The 18,543-nt window shown below is 59.0% G+C and overlaps 1 protein-coding gene across 2 annotated transcripts in view; it reads right to left on the minus strand.

Annotated features, from left to right (window-relative positions):
• The window catches only part of LOC124528801 (solute carrier family 22 member 1-like), a 29,637-nt gene extending 16,807 nt beyond the window's left edge, over nt 1-12,830 (minus strand). For both annotated transcript variants that reach the window (XR_006966235.1, XM_047102613.1), the window contains exons 1-6: nt 12,393-12,830; nt 7,450-7,553; nt 5,510-5,664; nt 2,904-3,072; nt 1,526-1,640; nt 1,186-1,292 (exon numbers count right to left, since the gene is read on the minus strand). Coding sequence is in view for 1 of the 2 variants with exons in the window: in XM_047102613.1 (XP_046958569.1) it covers nt 1,186-1,292; nt 1,526-1,640; nt 2,904-3,072; nt 5,510-5,664; nt 7,450-7,553; nt 12,393-12,803 (1,061 nt within the window). In the remaining variant the exon portion in view is untranslated. The remainder of the gene's footprint in view (nt 1-1,185; nt 1,293-1,525; nt 1,641-2,903; nt 3,073-5,509; nt 5,665-7,449; nt 7,554-12,392) is intronic.
• Nucleotides 12,831-18,543: the final 5,713 nt, after the last annotated feature.

An 18,543-nucleotide genomic window follows, 5' to 3' on the forward strand; every position in this document is an offset into this window, starting at 1 on the left:
CGCTAGGGGATGGAAATGGGGGCAGCGAGTGGTAAGGGGAAGAAGGAAAGAGGGAGACAGGAGGGCACAGGCAGCAGGGGTGTTTGCAAAGGCTCCCGGGACCCATCGTGGGGCTGGCTGCCGAACTCGGGGGCCAACACGGAGGTGTGGCAGGTGATGGTGGGGCAACGGGAATGAGCCTGGCTGGTGTCTAATGCATTCAGGATGGATTCCATGGAACAGTGGTTATTCATTCAACCTTCAGCAAATATTTGTGGGGTTACCATGTGCCAGGCACCACCCTATTAGTTTGAACCCTTAGTTCTAGTAAAACCTTATGTGGAAGCAGAAATGAGTTAACCAGCAGCAGGGGAAGCCCACAGTCCAGCTGTTCAGCCCCAGGTGTTAGAGAAGCATGTCAACGACAAAGGCCCGGTAGCGGGGAGCCGACCCGATGTCCTTTGAGGGAAGGGGGTAGAGAACTGCAAGATGGCAACCTGGAGGGGGGCACAGACCCTGGGGGTGGGCAGGGGGTACATGGGTGAGTCCATCGGTGTCCAAGAGTTCCGTAATCAGTGGATCATAAAGACACAGAAACGCCCAGGGCAGGGTCTCTGAAGTTCTAAGGTGTGAGGAAGGGATCGTCCCCTTCGGAAGCACCAGGAGCCACTGAAATCACCTTCCGAAGTGAAATCAAGACTCTTCTGTTCCCAGAAGATGGACACGTGGGGTTTGAGGCAACCGTGGGAACCTTTCGTCATGTCTCACTCATCTTACCGTTAACCTCGCCGACGTAACATGCTCTTCTTACTAAAAGGATGTCTTTCCCCATTAATCAGTCCTCAAGGGAGAAAAAAAAGACGTCTCGCTAAGAGCTCTTTGCTTGAAATTCATCTAAAAATTCCTTTTCATGCTTCTCTTTTTCCACCGGCATTGCTTCACTGTCTTTTTTGTAATGTTTATTCATTTATTTTTTTTGGGGGGGGGAGGGGCAGAGAGAGAGGGAGACAGAGAATCCCAAGCAGGCTCCACGCTCGGTGCGATCTCATGACTGACCGTGAGACCACGACCTGAGCTGAGGTCAAGAGCTGGCCGCTCCACCCACCGAGCTACCCAGGCGCCCTGCTCCGCTGTCTTTAACTTGCACCCCGGCGTCCGGGCAGGCTCACCGAGTCTGGCAGGGAAGGCACAGGGAGGGCTCCTTACCACAGGTACATCAGAATAAAGGTGTGTTTCCTCAGCTGTGGCGTGCGGAACAGGTCTGCAAAGGAGGGGCTCAGCTTCTCGGTGACGTCCTCTTCGAGCGAGAGCATCTAGGAGGGAGACGGAGAGCGTCAGCCACATCCTAACTGCGGGGGGGAGCCGAAGAAGCCCTCAGAGCCACCCCGCCCCGCCGTCAGCCACTGCCCTTCCTGTGCTCGGCACTCATCACCCCCATTGCCTCCCGTGCCTTCCGGCTTCTCAAGGCAGCCCCAGAAGCACTTTCTAAATCATAAACCCGACCCCCAAATTCAGGGACGTGAGGAAGCCCTTGCTAGCACATCACCTTCAGATCAACAAGTGGCAGCTTCCCATTCTTGCGGGCGATGTGGCCCATTATCTTCATCACTTGCGCGTTTCTCTTCTGCGACAGCAGCCAGCGGGGAGACTCGGGCACACACCTGCAGACACAGATCGTCACTCCGTGGCACCTTCCCCAGAGCGCGTCCCATTTTAAGCCCTGGTCAGAGCGATGTTGCTCTGAGCGACCCACCCGCCTCACGTGGGGACCGTCAGTCCTCAAGCAGCTAGTGGACGAGGATCTGGGCTCACCCTGTGTTGGCTCAGGGGGCGCACGAAGGAGCTCTGCGGGCCCCTCACACTCTCAGTGCCACCTGCTAAGATTTAGGGGCAAAAAGGGAACCACCGCTTTCCCATGTGGCCTGCATTTCATGGAGCAGGGGCCCCATTCTTTGCTGGAAGCTGGGAGCCCTGTTCCTCACCCAGAATGGACGTTCCGTGTGCCCCCCCCGCCCCTTGGGCTACAGCAGGTGTCTCCGTGTAATTCGTGGGCGGTCGAACAAGGCTCGAAATGCCTCCCAAACTAAATAAACCATAGTCACTTTCCTTTAACACCGGGGAGATAGCAGGCTGTCCATTTCAAACCAGCTAAGGATGTTACAACTCGAAGACTGAGCATCTCCGGCTGAAGGTCTTCTGAACACACTCTGGCGTGGCCCCACCCCGCCTGACCCTCCTTCCCCCTCCCCCCCCCCCCCCCCCCCCGAGAGCCCCTGGTCGCAGCCTGGCGAGGAGAGAGCAGACTGGTCCTGAGCACAAGTGCGCGGCCCCTAGTCAGCCCTTGTTGAGAGAGGCTGGGTCTACTGCGGTGCCGCCCACAGATGAGGTTTGCCCTCAGCAGAACGGTGACCACGGGGGCAGGGCTGAGGTACTTCTGTCCGCAGCCCTCTCTGCACCCCTCCCTGCCCCACCATCAGAACTCATCTGTCCGGATGCTTCTCCCTGGGGACCCTGCCAAGCGCCGACAGCTAGTGAGATCGACAGCTCCTTTGGGCCGGTTTGTTTCACGATGGCCTAACGTGCACATTCCCCATTCGCTCGTTCATTCATTCGTTCATTCATTCAACCAACAGCAAATGCCTACCAAGTGGCTAGGTGGGGTTTTGTGGGACTTGAAGCATTGCCTCTCTATCTAAGGGGCTGCGAATTTAAAGAGGCCCCGTTTGAGGCTAGCTCCCCGTGGAATGAGGGCCGCTGTCAGAACACGGACCACCCCGAGTGGCACAGAGAGTGGTAGCAGCCCTATGCCCGTGCCCGTGGCCACCGCGGCCATGTGGAGGACGGCCCGTGTGGCAGCCGGGGTCACCGCGCAGGGGTCCGGGGCTGGACAGAGGAGCCGGGGCCGCCTCGGGGGAGCCACGTACCAGTAGTAGAACAGGAAGAGGAAGATGGGCAGAGAGATGGCCAGCTGCAGCCACCGCCAGTGAGGGATGGCGTAGGCCACTCCCGAGAGCAGCACGAGCCCCACCGTGAAGGCCGCCTGGTAGAGGATCGCCACGGTTCGCCTGTGGCCCAAGCCCATGAATTCTGTGACTGAGACACGAGATGAGTCACTATTCTGGCTCCTTCCCTCCCCGGTGAGCCCCTGCGCCCGCCCCCCCCCCCCCCCCCCGCCGCCTGCCTGACCCCAGGCTCCTTCCCAAGTCCTGCTGATCGAGGCTCCCGGAGACACCCCGCCCTTCGTCCCAGCCTCTCTCGAGCTGGTCCTTTTTCAAACTCCCCCATTTGCCATCCGTACTGCCCGTCACTCAGGACACCTTCCGCCCCTCCTCCCCCCAGAGATTGGCCCCACGAGCTCCGGGCTGAGCTATGACATTTCCCTCGGCCCCAGGAGTGCTCACGGACTTAGTGAGGGACCCGGCACCAGTCTGCGTGCCTGGGGTCTGTGGCAGCCACGTGGGCAGTGGCGGCCCACGCACCCCTCCTCCTCGAGGGAGAGGGCCGAGGGCACACGCGGCAAATGAGTAAACCGTATGCCACGGGGGAGCGAAACGTTAACTGCTGGGAGGGGAGCGGGACAGTCGAGGGTCAGGGGACGCAGCTTGCCAGAGGGCGGTGCCGTGGGGTGGACCTCGGGGGTGAAGGTCCAGGCAGAGGAGCTAAGGACGGGGATCTCCAGGGCAGGGGGCCGGGCGAGGCCATGGGGGGCTCAGAGAAGGCTGGCTTGCATGGCATGACACGCAGAGCCGGTCCCTTGAGGGGCAAACGCACTCCCACGTCTGCTGCTGAGACTTGAGACCGACGTGGAGGCGAAGGGACAGTGTTGGCCCGGGCCCAGCGGCAGCGGCGGAGGAAGAGACGGTGGGTCCGGGTGTGCTGTGACAGTAACAGCAGGACCCCAAGGAGGCAGACACAGGAGTGGGGAAGCGGAGGCCGTGACCGACCGCAAGAGGGCAGGTCTGAGCGGCTGGACAGACGGCACTTTACAGACTGGGGGCTGGGGTGGGGGTCGGCAGGTGTAACAGGTGTGGGGTTGGGGAGGACAGCATCCTGGGTCCCGCCCTGTTGAGGGATGGGAGGATCAGGGAGAAGAAGAGGAGCCAACAAAGGAGGCCAATGAGCCACTGGCGGAGGACGGGGTGGCGAAGTGGGGGGGACGGGGGTGGGGGGTGTGACCCATAAGTGAGTGGGGAAAGCCTTCGGAGGAGGCAGGGCCCTCACCCCACCCAGACACCCGCTCGGGCATCTGTCGTTCTCTCCAGCGTGTGAGCTCCTTGCGGGAAGGAAGGATGCCTCCTCTACCCTAGTGCCCCAGCCCCGCCCTAGTGACCACCCTGCAGCAACAGGACCAGGCAGGGCCGGGCACGGGGCAGGCATCGCTCCGAGCGCCACCTGTGTGGCTCATCCACTCAGGGCACCGCCAACCCCCCCCCCCACCCATGAGGGCATCGAGGCCGGAGATTATGGAACTCGCCCAAGATTACACGACCGGTCAGCGTTGGGCAGCCGACGTGTGACCCCAAGTTCATCTTCTTAACCATGTGCCAAATAGCACATATTGAACATACACGTGGCCAATACATATGACCCGAACCGATAAACAAAACCATCTGCACACAGTTTCTAGGGGGAGAAACATGCTTTCTCTTGGTTAATGAACCATGTCCCAGAATGCCAGGACACAGGATAGCGTCTTCAGAGGCGGAAGGGCATCACTGTTTCTTTTCTGTTCTCTACAAATGAGCACAACTGTGGATTATCCTCACTGCTGTCTGAAGTGCCCACCTATGGGCTGAGGAAAGCATGGATGGCTCTTTTATACTACCTCCTTCCAAGAAAGTAATTTTCATTCTCTCTTCTCACCCTTCCGAGAAAAACTTGAAAGAAAAAAATGTAGAATTACAGTGGTTTACAGCTCAATTAAAAAAAAAAAATGTTTCTCTCTTCTCTTATCTCCTCTGTTTTCTCTCCTAATTTCCAAGTGGTTCAAACCAGTTGAGTTGTATTTCTTTTCAGGAGGTGCTGGTTCTTTCTTATTTAAAATGTTAAAATACTCTCTTACCTGACCCCCCTTCCTGCCCCTCCCCCTGCTGTAAACACATCAACTGTGATCTTTTTCCAAATAGATGAGTTGATATGGAAAGATTGATCTATTTAAGTGGTTATTTAAGTGTCTCTCAGACAAAGGAAGGGAGGAAGGAAGGAAGGAAGGAAAGGGAGGGAGGGAAAGGGAAAAGAAAGGAGGGAGGGAAGTAGAGAGGGAAAGAAGGAGGAAAGAAAGAAGGGAGGGAGTAAAGAAGGGAGGGAGGGAAGGAAGGAAGGAAGGAAGGAAGGAAGGAAGGAAGGAGGCAGGCCATCCCCACGTAATGCCCCTGCCCCAGTCACACGATCACATACAACTAGAGTGACCACAATGTCTCCAGACCCTGCAAACCTGCCTTCTCCCCCCAGACCCTCCTCCATGTTTGGCCCCACCCCCTTCCTCTCGCCCACCCGACCTCTGTGGAAAGTCAGCCCCGCGGATACTTACTCAGGGTGTAACCGGACATCCAGCTGCCCTTGCTGACCAGCCCCTGTAGCAGGCGGAACAGCACCAGGGATGTGTAGTCTGGCGCCACGGCCATGAGGACGCCCAGGACGGCGCTGGTGAGGGTGGTGGCCAGGAGACATAACTTGCGGCCAAACCTTCAGGGGCAGGGAGACAGGGACCTGAGGTGGGGCTGTTGAGTATCTGGGGTCAGGTGGGCACCACGGGGCAGCAAGTCCCAGTCGGGAGGCACACGTCACTGCTCTCCGGAGGGGCTGTCCCCCTCAGGGCCCGACCTTGTCATCCTCAGGGAACAGCGGCCCCTCCGAGGTTCGTTAAGTCACACTGTAGCGAGGAATCCAGAATCCTGACGCTCTCAGCCATCTGGCATCTCAGCCTAAAGGGGGGCTCCCCCAGCGGCTCTGCGGGGCCCACACGGGTCCCCTCTCATCGCCTTTGTGTCTGGCAGACTGTGTCATACAGGGTTTAGTGGGGCGCACCCCCACGCAAGTCTTATCAGCTGTGTCAACATTTCAGGAAAACATTCAGTTCTCGTGGTGTAACTATTGATTATTTCCCTTTCCTTTTTTCACGAACGAAATGGGCAAATTATTTGCTAACGCTTCATCCCAGTAGGGGGCTTTACTGACTCAGACCTTGTCCCACATGCAAGGAAGTAAGGGACCAACCTCGGTGCGGTCACAGCCACCTGGTCCCCACCCCCAGAGGGCCCCACCCTGCTCCCTGCATCCTAGACACCCACACGGCCCTTCATCCTGCTTCTCCTTGCCTCCTGGCCTCAAATTCCTGCCCCCAAACTCCTGCCCCTGCCCAGCGCACCTCCACACCAGCCCATAAATGCCCTTGTCCTTTACTGAGATAGAAACTTCCCGTCCAATACTCACCCCTTCTCACCTCAGAATAACCAGAATAATGGCATCCGTGTCCACCTCCCCGTCTTTTCTCCTGTGCCTCTGACCAAAGGCTGCGTCCCTGTCACTGGAGCCCAGCCCCCCCCCACTACCCCTCCGGTCCCCCCAACCCCCACCCCTGCACTCTGTGATGCGGTCGTCCCCATCCTGGACCCCTCATTTTCCCCCTGTCCTTCGCAGCCCACTGGCCTCAAAGAGCTGCCCCCACACACAGACTCCGCTTTCTCCTCTCTCGCTCTTCTTTAGCCTTCCCGACACCGTCCCTGTCGCTGGCACTCGTGGGGCCACGTGCACAGGTGTTGAGCGCTCTTCCTCGTTGAGCAAGCCTTGCCTTGTGTTCTCCGGCTTTGCACCAGCCCCGCCGCCTGTCATTTCTTCCAAATCTCCTTTGCCACCACTCCTTCCCTATCAACCTGTTCACCTCTCTACACACTCTGCTAGCTGATCTCAAACACAGTTTACGGCGTTAAATACCAGTTCCTGCTGACAAAGCCCAAAGATTTCTCTCGAGCGCGAAACTCTCTTCTGAGCGCAACTCGTGTATCCACTTGCCTCCTTGACATCTCTTCGGTGCCTCCCGGGCCACTGTTAGCACAGCTGTGATGTTAGCGCTGCGGGGACACAACTCGGGACGGCTTCCCACCCCCTCCCCCCACAGAGAGCTACAGTGAAGTCGGCCTCTACCCGACTCAGGCCCGCCTCAAAAAACAGCCCCGCCCTCACCTCATCCACCTGCCTGACACCTAAACCTTGGCTTTGTCCCCACCTTCTCTCGGGCCACCACCCCAACTACACAATCTGCGTGGAGCGTCGACCCCTGAAATCTATCCTAAATCCCCAACCTTACTCCAGCCTGCTGCCCCACCGCGTCCAAAGCACTAGCTACCACGTCTTTTCCCCGTCAAGTTCCGTGGTAGATTTCAACTGGCCAGATTCTTCCATCACTGACCCCTCTGATCCACCCTCCACACGGCCTTGCCGCTACGTACAGGTGGATTGCCCTTCACGTACCTGTCTGCAATGTAGCCGACACTCAGAGAGCCCAGGAAGAAGCCCACGTTCACGCAGGACTGAAAGAGGTCCACCTTCCAAGAGTCATCACACACCAGGTTGAACTGCAGCAGGTCCACACCGCAGTCGGAGGGGCCGAAAACACAAGACCGCTTGTGAGTCGAACTACACCTTCCGCCTTCCCTCCGGACAAAGTAAACGTTTAACACAACGTGTGACATCCGAAGGCGTCTCATGTCATCTTCTCTTACCGCGTGTTCGTAAGGCAAATTCAAAGTTTCTGGCAAATCTCGGTTAATATCATTATGGACCTCATATCTTTGCTTTACCCTCACTACATATTAGTTAAAGAAGCTACCGTCCAGTGCTTTGACACTGATAGTCGATTATCAAAAGACAACATGGCCAACAGGTAAGTTTTCTAGAAAGAAGTACAGCAAAGTAATTTCCTCAAGATGGAAGTGTAGCAAAATAAACAGAACATGTTTTCCAAAATTGGTCAAAAGCCCTCAATTAAGTGCCTGTTAATTATACATTTCGTTATGTCAAGTCCACCAATAATTCTATAGATTCCGTTGTGACTGATGTTGCCGTGTGAACAGGAAGGGCTGAGCGAGGACACGATCGCAGGAAGGCGGGCTTAGTGGGAGCAGCCTGGGTATTAGTGTCCTGGGGGGGGGGGGGGGGGCAGGGGAGCTGGAGACTCAGAGGGACCAGAGGGACCGACATGCCAAGAACCAGAGAGGGGAGGGACTGAGCAGGAGGGAGGCAGAGGCAAAGGCGGGACAGAACTGTCTGATGAAGGGCCTTATTGTGTTATAGGGGACGTCCCACCGTAGAGAGCACACGCCTGGGCACTGGACGGGCATGATGAGGAGACATCGCCACTCCCTCTTTGGGGCTCAGAGAAGGTAGATGTAAGTATGGAGCTCCGCAGCCAGGCCCTGGCGCCCTCCCCGGTCCTGGTGCAGCCCTAACTAGGCGGCGTCTAGGGGCACATCCCTCCTTTCTCCCAATCTCTGTGCCGCTCTAGCTACTTTGGATTCACGGCCCCACCCTACCAGACAACATTGTGGGATGTGACAAAAGGCACTTAGCCACTTTGGGCCTCAGTTTCCCAGTCTGAAACGGATGCGTTGAGCTGATCCTGTCCCACTCACAGAGCTGCGCAAGCACTGAGGGGGAAACGTGAAAATGGTTTTGGTAAATAACAAACCCTTTAACTCTTAGGTTTTCTTCCATGTTTTTCATTTTGAGATTAAGAGAGTGTGCAAGCAGGGAGAGGGGCAGAGAGAGAGGGAGAGAGAGAATCCCAAGCAGGCTCCGTGCCAACAGCACAGAGCCCGATGTGGGGCTTGAACTCACTAACCGTGAGATCACGGCCTGAGCCGAAACCGAGAGTCGGACGCTTAACCGACTGAGCCACCCCGGCGTCCCACATGCCACCTGACTTTCAGAAACTCATAATGAGCCTGTCCTGTCACCTGCTATTTATGCCCAGACCCGTCGGTCCGCTCCCGTGGTGGCTCAGCCCTGGGAGGACAAGATACCTCCCGGCACCTCTGAAGTTGCCCGTCCCGACCGGGGTGTTCGTCCCCCTCAGCTGCACACCCTCCTCACCCAGCTCACCCTGCGGTTCTTTGGTTTTCCCTGGCTGCCCCGGGCCCCGCCGTCAGAAGGCAGAGGGACGGACGGCTCTGGAGTGTTATCTGGCTGCCCCGGGCTCTGTATCTCCAATTGTCCAACTGTCTTTTTGTAGCCTCCCCCCCACGCTGTCCAAGACCACATTGGGTGTCTACGAGACCGCACCGAAGCCGCAGGGCCCTGTTTTTTGTCTTTTGCTCTAATCTTCGCCATGAGCGAGTCTGTAACATGTCCCTGCCACGCTTCCTGAAATGCCCTGGATGACATCTTGTCCTTGGACTGTGCACAAGCTGGGGGCTCACAGGGCCAGTGGGAGGGACCCCCGCTTTACCTGCTACCACTGCCTCCTGCTGAGATCTCTGCCCCGCCACCGCCCCTCCCACTATGCTAGAGTCACCTGCCATGCCCCGTGCCCCCCGAACTCACACCCAACCACTGCCCTCTAGTACATGTGTGCACACCAGGAGGGCGGGCCCAGCCCTCGGAAAAGCCCGGGGCTGTGTTGAGCCCCAGGGGGGCGCCGGATGCGCCTCTGAGCCCAGTCACGGCTCCTGCTGGGCCTGGTGTGTTGGGCGGCCTAGAAAACAGTGGGCAGTGCCGTCCAAGCTCGTCTGATCACAGGAGTCCCCCAGGGTCCTTGTCCGAGTACAGACTGCTGTGGGTCCTGTCTCGGCAGATCACAGACCAGAAGCCAGGAGATCTCGGGGACCAGGCGAGTTTGGAGACTATGATGTCACTTTAGGTCCCATGACCTCGGGCTGAGGCCTTTCTCTCGCTCCTCCCCATAGGCAGGGGAGGACAGGGCTTCCCAGCCTGGAGTGGGGCCCCCCAGCCCAGTGTGGGGCTGCAGCCGACAGGGCCAGCCCCCCCCCCCCAACACACACACAGGGGAGGCAAAAAAGGAAACAGCACATTTCTTCCCCAGGCGGAGCCCAGCCGCTGTCTCTGGCTTGGAGGGGAAGTGAGGCTGGGTGTTCAAACAAGCTGGCTCAGCACCTCCCTCGAGCAAGTTCCAATGTCCAAGGCAAGGCTGAGTTAAAGATTATTTTTGCAGAAATAAATCCCCGAGGTGAATCCCCCAAGAACAAGCTTCAGTTTAGGATGAGGAGTGGAGGCAAAGGGCTTTGAAGCAATCATGGGGGGGAGGGTGAGAGGAGAGGGCATCGCTTCCAGGGGCTGGATCCTCCCCAAATGCACTCTGTACCCGACAGCCACCTCCTCCCCGCTCCCCCTGAGCACAAGGGTTCCAGGAGCCCCTCAATTCCCGCCAGGGCTTAGATCTAGGGTCCTGTGGAAGCGGACCCCTACTGCCACGCACAGGGAGCCCCCCCCCTCCCCGGCTCTGGAGCGTTCTGAGTCCTCCCGCATTGGAGTCCTCCCTTATCCGCTCCTCCCCTCTGTGTCTGCCACCCCCACCTCCCAAACCGCTCCTTCTCCCGTGGTCCAGGCTCAGATTCAGTAGCCCCCCTCGCCCACCCCCCAAGAACCCTCAGGCGAGCTGGGGTCCCTCCCCCGCAGCCCAGGCCAGGCCTGTGTCTCTTCAGGGCCACTCTAACTTTTGTTCCTGCAACAACCGCGTTGGCTGGCCCTTCCACCGGGGCTCATTTCTGGGCCACCTGAGCCCTCCTGACCTCTGGGGACGCCTCCAGGCCATTCCCAAGGTCCAGCTAGAACTAAACCGCCTTGCTCCTCTGCCTAAACAAGACCAAGTTTCCTCATTTGCTGCCACGTTTAGGAAGAAAACAACAACGACGACAACACAGGGTGCCCGGTCGAATTCGGATTTCAGATAAACAACACACATATATGTCTATTTTTTAATATGGGCACTGCCCACGCAATATTTGTATTCCCTGCTTCAGTATCAAATATTGCACAACATCTGAGACATGATTATCTTTTAAAAAGCGTTGGTCGTTTATCTGAAATTCACATTTAATTCGGTGTCCTGTGTTTTATCTGGCGACCTTTCCTTTCGGGAGGACAGCGTAACGGTTCATTGTCCCCAGCGTGGCACGAGCTCCCTCTCCCCTGAGCCTGGGCCCGCGCTCCCCCTCCCTGTCCTGTTTCCTCTCCTTGCCGCTCAGGATACACCCGAGGCTCCAATCAAATGCCACCTCCCTCCAGAAGGCACCCGTGATAAGTTCGGTGGCTCGGGGACGCCTCCTTGGAGCCCGCTGCCCCCTGTGTGCCTGCCCACACGTGGGCCCGGGCACAGGCCTTGTTCTCCCCGCCTCCCTCACTGCTCTGGAGATGCCAGGCTCCTGGAGAGAAGCGCCCAGCTTTCTCCCCGTCTCCATCCCAGCACCGCGGCAGTGCTGGAGCAGAGCAAAGGCTCAGCCACGTTTACTGAGTGAACAGACGGGGGGGGGGGGGGTAAATAGATGGAGGACCGACTGCTTCTGCCCGTTTACTAGTGGAGTGGCTCTCAGTCACGGAGAACAAATACTTCTCTGTCTTGGCATGCTTCTAGACTCCCAGCCAGAGCGCTGGGCAGTTCGGTGTCCCTGGGAGGGGAGGTGCCTCGCTGGTCGTCTGTCATTGAAGGGTGCCTTGGAACCCTTGGAAACCCATCGCTTTCAAAAGGATGCATGAAGGGAAAAAACCTGGTAGCTTTTTACTAAAATGTCCTCAAGGCACAGCACAGAAAGGACCCCCCGAACTAGGCGAGCAGGGCGCCCTGACACCACCACCGCATCCTGTGAGGCCACCCCGTGCAGCTCAGCTCAGGTCTGTCAGCGGTTACGCCAGCCTCGGCTGAACTTCCGGCCCCTGTGGGTCACGGCCGTCCCGGGTTTACTGATGAGGAAGCTGAGGCTCAGAGAGGCCGAGTAACCCACGCAGTGACGCCCAGCTCATCTGGAACATGGCCGGGACTGCAACAGTCTGACTCCAAAGCCAGGGAGGCCTCCCCAGCTCCCCAGCCACGTTCAGCCCCCACAGGTGCGTGCCTCCTGAGTGGAGGAAGGGGGAGCCCGCTAACTGTAATGGTAGGGAAGCCGCACCCCAAGCGAATTCGGCAGGCTCTTGGAGGAAGAGGCCGGTGGGGCGGAAAGAAGAGAAACCCGTCTCTCCCCGTAGACCCGTGTTCAAACGATCCGGCTCAGCCCGGCTTGCTCTGACCTTCAGCCTCCTTCACCATCACCCAGGGTCTGCGGAGGGCTACGCAAGGGAAGCGTGCAAAGTGCCCAGGATGGAACCGGACACGTTCTAAGTGCTCAGTGAATCGAACTCTCCTCCCTGCTTCCCCCGTGTCCCTAAAACCCAGCTGCCCCCCAAAACACAGGGCCAGCTCTCACCTCGGTCACGATGGACGAGCCGGGCGTTTCGTACACCCAGCCGTGCCGACAGGGGCCCAGCGGCAGGTGGCTCCTGTTGGCCGCCAGGCCGGCCAGGGGGTCCGCGCAGCTGAGGGCGCTCTGGTTCCAGTCCACCTCGTAGCGGCGGCACCGGTGAGGGGACGCCTCGCCCGCGGCCCCCGGGCCCGGCGCTGTGTAGTTCAGCTCCTCCGCCAGGCTCCAGCCGCATCTCCGGCTCAGCTCGGCCACCCCGGGGCTCAGGCAGCGGTGATCCGGGGTGAAGGCCAGGAAGACGATGCCCACGTAGAGGGGGGCAAAGGCAGCTGACAGCAGGCATAGGGTCAGGAAGACTTGCTTCTGGAACCAGCCGAACTCCCCAACCTGCTCCAGAATGTCATCCACGGTGGGCATGACTGGACCGGCACCCTCATCACTTTGGCCAAACTGCCTCGGCCGCGGTGGCCAAGGTCAATGTTTCGTGTGGGCTTCTCTGCAATGGGCTGGTTTGAAATCAAGTTGCTGTCCAAGCATGCTCTACCTGGAAGCCAACCAACTGGAAATAATCTTTCACCCTGTGGTGTGGGTGTCCGGCAAGGGTGAAAGGCAGGAGGGTGAGTGTCCGAGTGGCTTGGCCAGGAAGCAAGGCCACGAGGCTGGGGTTCTAATTCTCTTGGCATTAGAGGAAAAAACTAGAGCCTGCCAGGTAACCCCCCTCCCCACCCCGGAGTGGTCTCTTTAGGGCTCTTCCAGAGAGATTACTTTAAAACTTCTTTTTATAATTCAGATAAATCAAAGGTATCACAGCTTCAGGTGCTGTGTGATCCAGCACTCACACTTCTTTCACCTAGCTGGCCTGGCCTCAAGCGTGGCTCGGCTGAGCACTGCGTCCTATTTGTCCCCAAGGGCCCTGCGGGCCGGCATCTCGTGGAAAAGGGAGCCATGAACGAGCTTCAGACTCAGCAATGACAAAAGCACCAGCCTTCAATTCGGGGCTCTGAATTGTTACCAGGTCGTGACAGCCTTCAAGGTCAACGCTACGACTCTTCTCACGGCACAGCTAGGAAAACAGAGGTTTGGGGAGCCAACGGCAACCTCCCGAGTTCCCACTGTCCTTGAACTTGAGTCTTGTTCCACTCCAGAGCAACACCCCGAATTTATTAGCCTGCCCTTAGTTCACCAACACCTGTCAGTTTGCTTTTTGCATTCAAGAAATATTCACCAAGGCCTTAGACGTCTCAGTCGGTGCCAGGCTCTGGGACACAGAGATGGGGCAGCTTCTAACTCCAAACAGCATACCGTTCGGGGGGATAGACTCACAAAGGGTCAGCTCAAGCAGAGGGCACTAGGGGAGCCCCCAAACTGGCTTCTCGGCCAGCCGTGAACCTTATGGCCAGTAGGTTGATACGATGGTGGGGGGGGGGGGAGCAGGAAGTGATGAAAGGCAGAAAGGGTGTGGCAGGCAGGGATGGGAAGGTGACCCCCGAAGACCCTGCCTCCTGGCACGCGCACCCTGGAGTAGGCACGGGACCTGAGACTGGCCTGTCCCCACGGAACACAGCAAACGTGGCGATGCCACTCCCAGGACTCCATCGAGCGCGGTTTCACAGCCGCCTGGCCCGGCGTCCCTCATCCCACTGCTGGCTTTGATGAAGCAGGTGGCCCTGCGGGGGAGTCCACAAGGCAAGGAGAGGAGACGCCACCGGCTGACGGGGGCCCTCAGGCCCGCAGCTGCAGGAACCACGTGGGCTGAGGCCCATCTTGCCCAGACCCGCAGAGGGTCCCCCCAGAAGCCGGGAGACGGGTGTGCGGCCTTATCCAGCTAGGGTTGTGGTCGTGTGGCTCCACAGGAACGGACAAGGAGAAATGGCTCCTGGGAGACAAGGAGGGAATGTTCCTGGGAGCAGCAGGGCCTCGAAAGGCCTGCGAGCCCACGTGCAGTGCTGCTCACACGGCCTGGGGCTGGCTAACCGCGCTCCACACTCGCCCCTCTGGGGCCCTGCGTGCCAGGCGGACCTCTGAGGCCAGGCTCAAGCAGCAGCTCCCTCAGCCCGTCCGCCTGGCCTGCGTGCCAGCCCCAGGGCTGCTCTGGGGGCAGGGGCGGGGAGGGGGGCGGCCTGTGGTGGCCGGGCCCCCCCCGGCCCTCGTCCTGGCCCCCTCGCCCTCCTCGGGGAACAGGCCAACCAGACCTTTAAAAGCCTGGGGCACACGGACCGACCAGGGTGGTGGGAGAGCCACGCTCCCCAAACCCACTTCCCCATCTCCCCACCCCAACACAGGCAGTTTCCCAGCACCCCATGGGACTCCACCCGGCACCATCACCTGCCCAGGGTGGGCTCCCAGCTGCTCGGTTGTAAAACAACCTGACACGCGGGGAACGGGGTCAAGGGGGCTGTCTGGACGCAGGGCGGGACCCCGGGAGTCCCGGCCAGAACTGCTGACGGAGGACAGCGAAATGCTACCAGACAGGAAACGCCTCCCCCACCCCCCCCCATGTCAGCCTTGGGAGGGCACAGACATCCAGGGCGGGTCCTTGCATTTGCACACGAGAGAGGCCCTTTTGTTTCTGGGACTCCTCTCTCTGCTCCACGGGCACTGGGCGCTGGCTGGTTTGGTAAAATACAGTCCCCCTCCCGGGGGTTGTAGCTCTTGAACCCCCGGCCCCCCGCCCCGCCCCGGGCTGCTGCCAGAGGGCTGAGTGCTCACTGGAAGGGCAGGAAGGAAGAAGGCCAGAGGCAAACGTCCCCCAAAGGCAGGACAGTCACACACTCCAAGCTGAAAGCAGTCCTTTCTGGCGGCGTGAGATCGTAGGACATGTGTCCGGGGCTCTGCCCCCGGTTCCTGGCACGGAGCTCCTGAAACCCTTGCAATTTCCTGGGTGGTAGGAGCAGCCTTTGTTCTGATGAGGGGACTCTGGAGGGCTCCCGGTCACGGGAAAGGCCAAGCCATGATCAGAAGCTTGGCACCTTCGGCCCAACCCGCATTCTCTCGAGAAGGGAGAAGGGCTGAAAATGGAGTTCATGATCCATCGAGCCTACACGAGGAAGCCCCTGTGAGGATCCCTAAAGAATGGGGTTGGGAGAGCTTCCTGGCTGGTGAACACACCCACCTCAGGGGGGATCACACACCCCAGCTCCAGGGGGACAGGAGCTCCCTATGCCTGGGACCCTCCCAGACCTCGCCCCATGTACATCTTCATCTGGCTGCTTGTCTGTGTCCTTCAGTAAACTGGTAAAAATAGGAGTGTGTCCCGGAGTGCCGTGAGCTGCTCGAGCAAATCAATTGGATCCACAGGGGAAGAGGTCATGGAAGTCCCCCGACTTTGTAGCCAAGTCGGACAGAACTATGGGTAGCCTGGGGACCTACTACTTGCCGTTGGCATCTGAAGTGGGGGGCAGTCTTACGGGACTGAGCCCCTAGCTGGGGTTGGGGGGAGGGGGGTTCTGATGCTACCTACAGGTGGACCACGTCAGAATTGAGTTCAATTATAGGACTCCCCGACCGGTGCTCCAACGAATTGCTTGGCGTGGGGCAAAGCCCCCACATCTGGTGACCAGAAGTGAAATGTTCTGGGTGAGCAGCAAGGGAGATACACAGAAGGGAGAGCTGGGTTTTCCCCACCACACGGGAGGAAAACAAGTGTTTTTCTAACACAAGCGTGCTGGCCCCAAACGTCCTGGGTGCCCTCTACCTCTACCTGGGAAGCAGCCAGGGAGCAAAGGTCCTGCTTTCGACACATCCTGGGGAGAAAGCAAGGCCCCTCTCTGCCCCCAAGTCCCCCAGGGCGGTGCAGGGGCTGGGGGTGGGAAGGCAGCCAGCCAGGCCTCACGCCCCCTGCTCTTTTCTTGCTGGAGAAAGCAATCTCCCTGGCTCTGGGCAAAGGCTTCCCTCCCCACTCCCCAGCGGGCTGGCGCTCACTCTTTCTTTTGCTCAGATAGGCCACTCTGTTCCCATTGCCCAATCCCTGCTTCAGTGCAAGGACCGGACACCTCGGGTCATCAGAACTGCAAAGGGGAGAAGCGACAGAGTACTGTGGCCAACTGCCCCCCGCCCATCCCCGCCACCATGGGCGCCCCTCCTCCAGCTGCACTCAGGCCTCCTCACCAGCCCTGGGGTTGCTGTCTCCCTCTGTGTGCCGTCAGGAGACCACCGTGGTGGAGGCAGACCTCTCCTCACAGACCTCAACCCCCAGCACCGCCTCCAAAACGGCACCTTCTTTTAAGGTCCTTAAGGAGCAGTTTTAAATTGCGCTGAGGAGCGTGGGAACTACCAGAAATGAGGACCCAGCGTGGGAGCCACAGCGAGGCTCCACTCGGTCATCAAAGGTGCTGCCTTCCTTGAGGACCCAGGCTGTTCTCCACACCACAGTCTCCTCCCCGATGTCGGGGCCTCTCTGATGACTCCGTTTGCCCTACACCAAAGCCCCTGACAAGGAAGGCCGCCGGGCAGGCCTCTTCCCCCAGAGCCCGGCCAGAGGACAAGACAGGGGCCTTCTGTCTCCAACCCCCCCGGCACTGGGACCAACCGGACCCAGTGACCTTGTCTGCCCAGCTTGCCCAGGGCAATCTTCTTGTCCCCATCCGTTCCAGCAGACACATGACACGGAAGCTACGCGTTAAATTCCTCCCTACCCTCCCGGCCTCCAGAGCTCAGAAGGCCGAGCGCGCACAGACGTCACCACCGGGGCTAGAGGTCCCCGGGAGCAGGGGCTGGTCGGGCACACGGGACAGTGGCCAGGAGCCGAGGGCATCACCTGGCCCCTATTCTCAGTTCTGGACGCCAGAGCCAAGTCTCAGGCAGCCTGCTCCCACGTCCTCGAGGTATCATCGTCCAAGCCGGCTCAGCTCCCAATGACCCACCCACCCCGTCCCCACAAAGGAACCCACGAAACCACCTGTGGTTCATTCAAAACCATCGGCCACTCAGTCATCCCTCGAGGGGCGTGGAGGCAACGACAGGTCACAGTGGGGCAGCCTAGACGAGGCTCCTCAGCCTCCGCACACAGCCATGGGTCACTCTCGCTGTGCCTGATGACCGCCCGGCCCCTCTAGGAGAGCGACTGGGCCTCTGCTCCCCGGACTCGTGTCTCAGGGCTGCCGGAACAAAGTAGCACGGACGGTCTGGGAGGCTGAAGTCGCAGACATTTATTGCCTCGTGGTTCTGGAAGCTGGAACTCCAAAACCAAGGGGTGGGCAGGGAGGGAAGGCCTCTCTCCTCAGCTTGCAGACGTCCGTCTCCTCCCTGTGTCTTCACATCATGAATTTCCCGTTCATAAGGACACCAGTCACAGTGGACTAGGGCCTGCCCCCTGACCTCGCTTGAACTTGATCACGTCTATAAAGATCCAGTCTCTGAGTAAGGTCACATTCTGGAGTGCTAGGGGTGAGCGCTCCAACACAGGGGTTTTGGGGGACACAATTCGACCCCTGATCATCTCAACACACCAGCGCTCACGCGTGGAGAGTAACAGGCAACGGGTCAGAAGCGCCACGCCAATGGCCGCAGAACCTGGTCACTGTCAGCTTCCTGGGGAATTGGACCCGATGTGGGGAGCAGTGTTGGGGGCTGGGGCGGTGCCATGGGGAGGGCGCGGGGGGCTTCCCTGGGGAGGGCAGGTTCTGAAGTAGTGTGCACCCGTCTCTTGGGCCCTCACCATTCTTGTACAGAGAACACCACACCCGTTCCGTGCGACCCTCAGGACAACCGTGCGCCACGGTGACAGCATTTCCCACGGGACGGGCCATCGGCCACCAGGCTCCCCAAGGGGACACAGGCCAACATGTGGAAAGCACTTCATACTGTACCTTCTTGGGAGACCCACCAGCCACATTTTTTTATTGTGATCTGAGCCGGATCTCAGAGAGGTCTCACGGCAAGGAAGCCTGTCTTCTCGGCATCCTCCTGACCTACTTGGGCACAGACCCTTTCCAGTTTCCGTAGCACACCAACCAAATCAGACGGGACAAGGGTTCCACGGGGCATCCTTTGGGAAACGCCACTCTACGGCAAGACTTTCTAGTTTAAGTATGATTCTGTTCAACCTGAGGTCCGTCCCCCATGCTTTCCCGAAAAGGAGTCCTAAAACCGCGACACGGGGCAGAGCAGAACAGGGATCCTCCAGTGGGTGGGGGGTGGCCGAGGGGCCTCAGGGCGT

Source organism: Lynx rufus, unplaced genomic scaffold, assembly GCF_022079265.1.
Source record: "Lynx rufus isolate CCGP_SWC_20201006 ecotype Redwood Valley unplaced genomic scaffold, mLynRuf1.p SCAF_6, whole genome shotgun sequence".
NCBI classification, from domain to species: domain Eukaryota; kingdom Metazoa; phylum Chordata; class Mammalia; order Carnivora; family Felidae; genus Lynx; species Lynx rufus.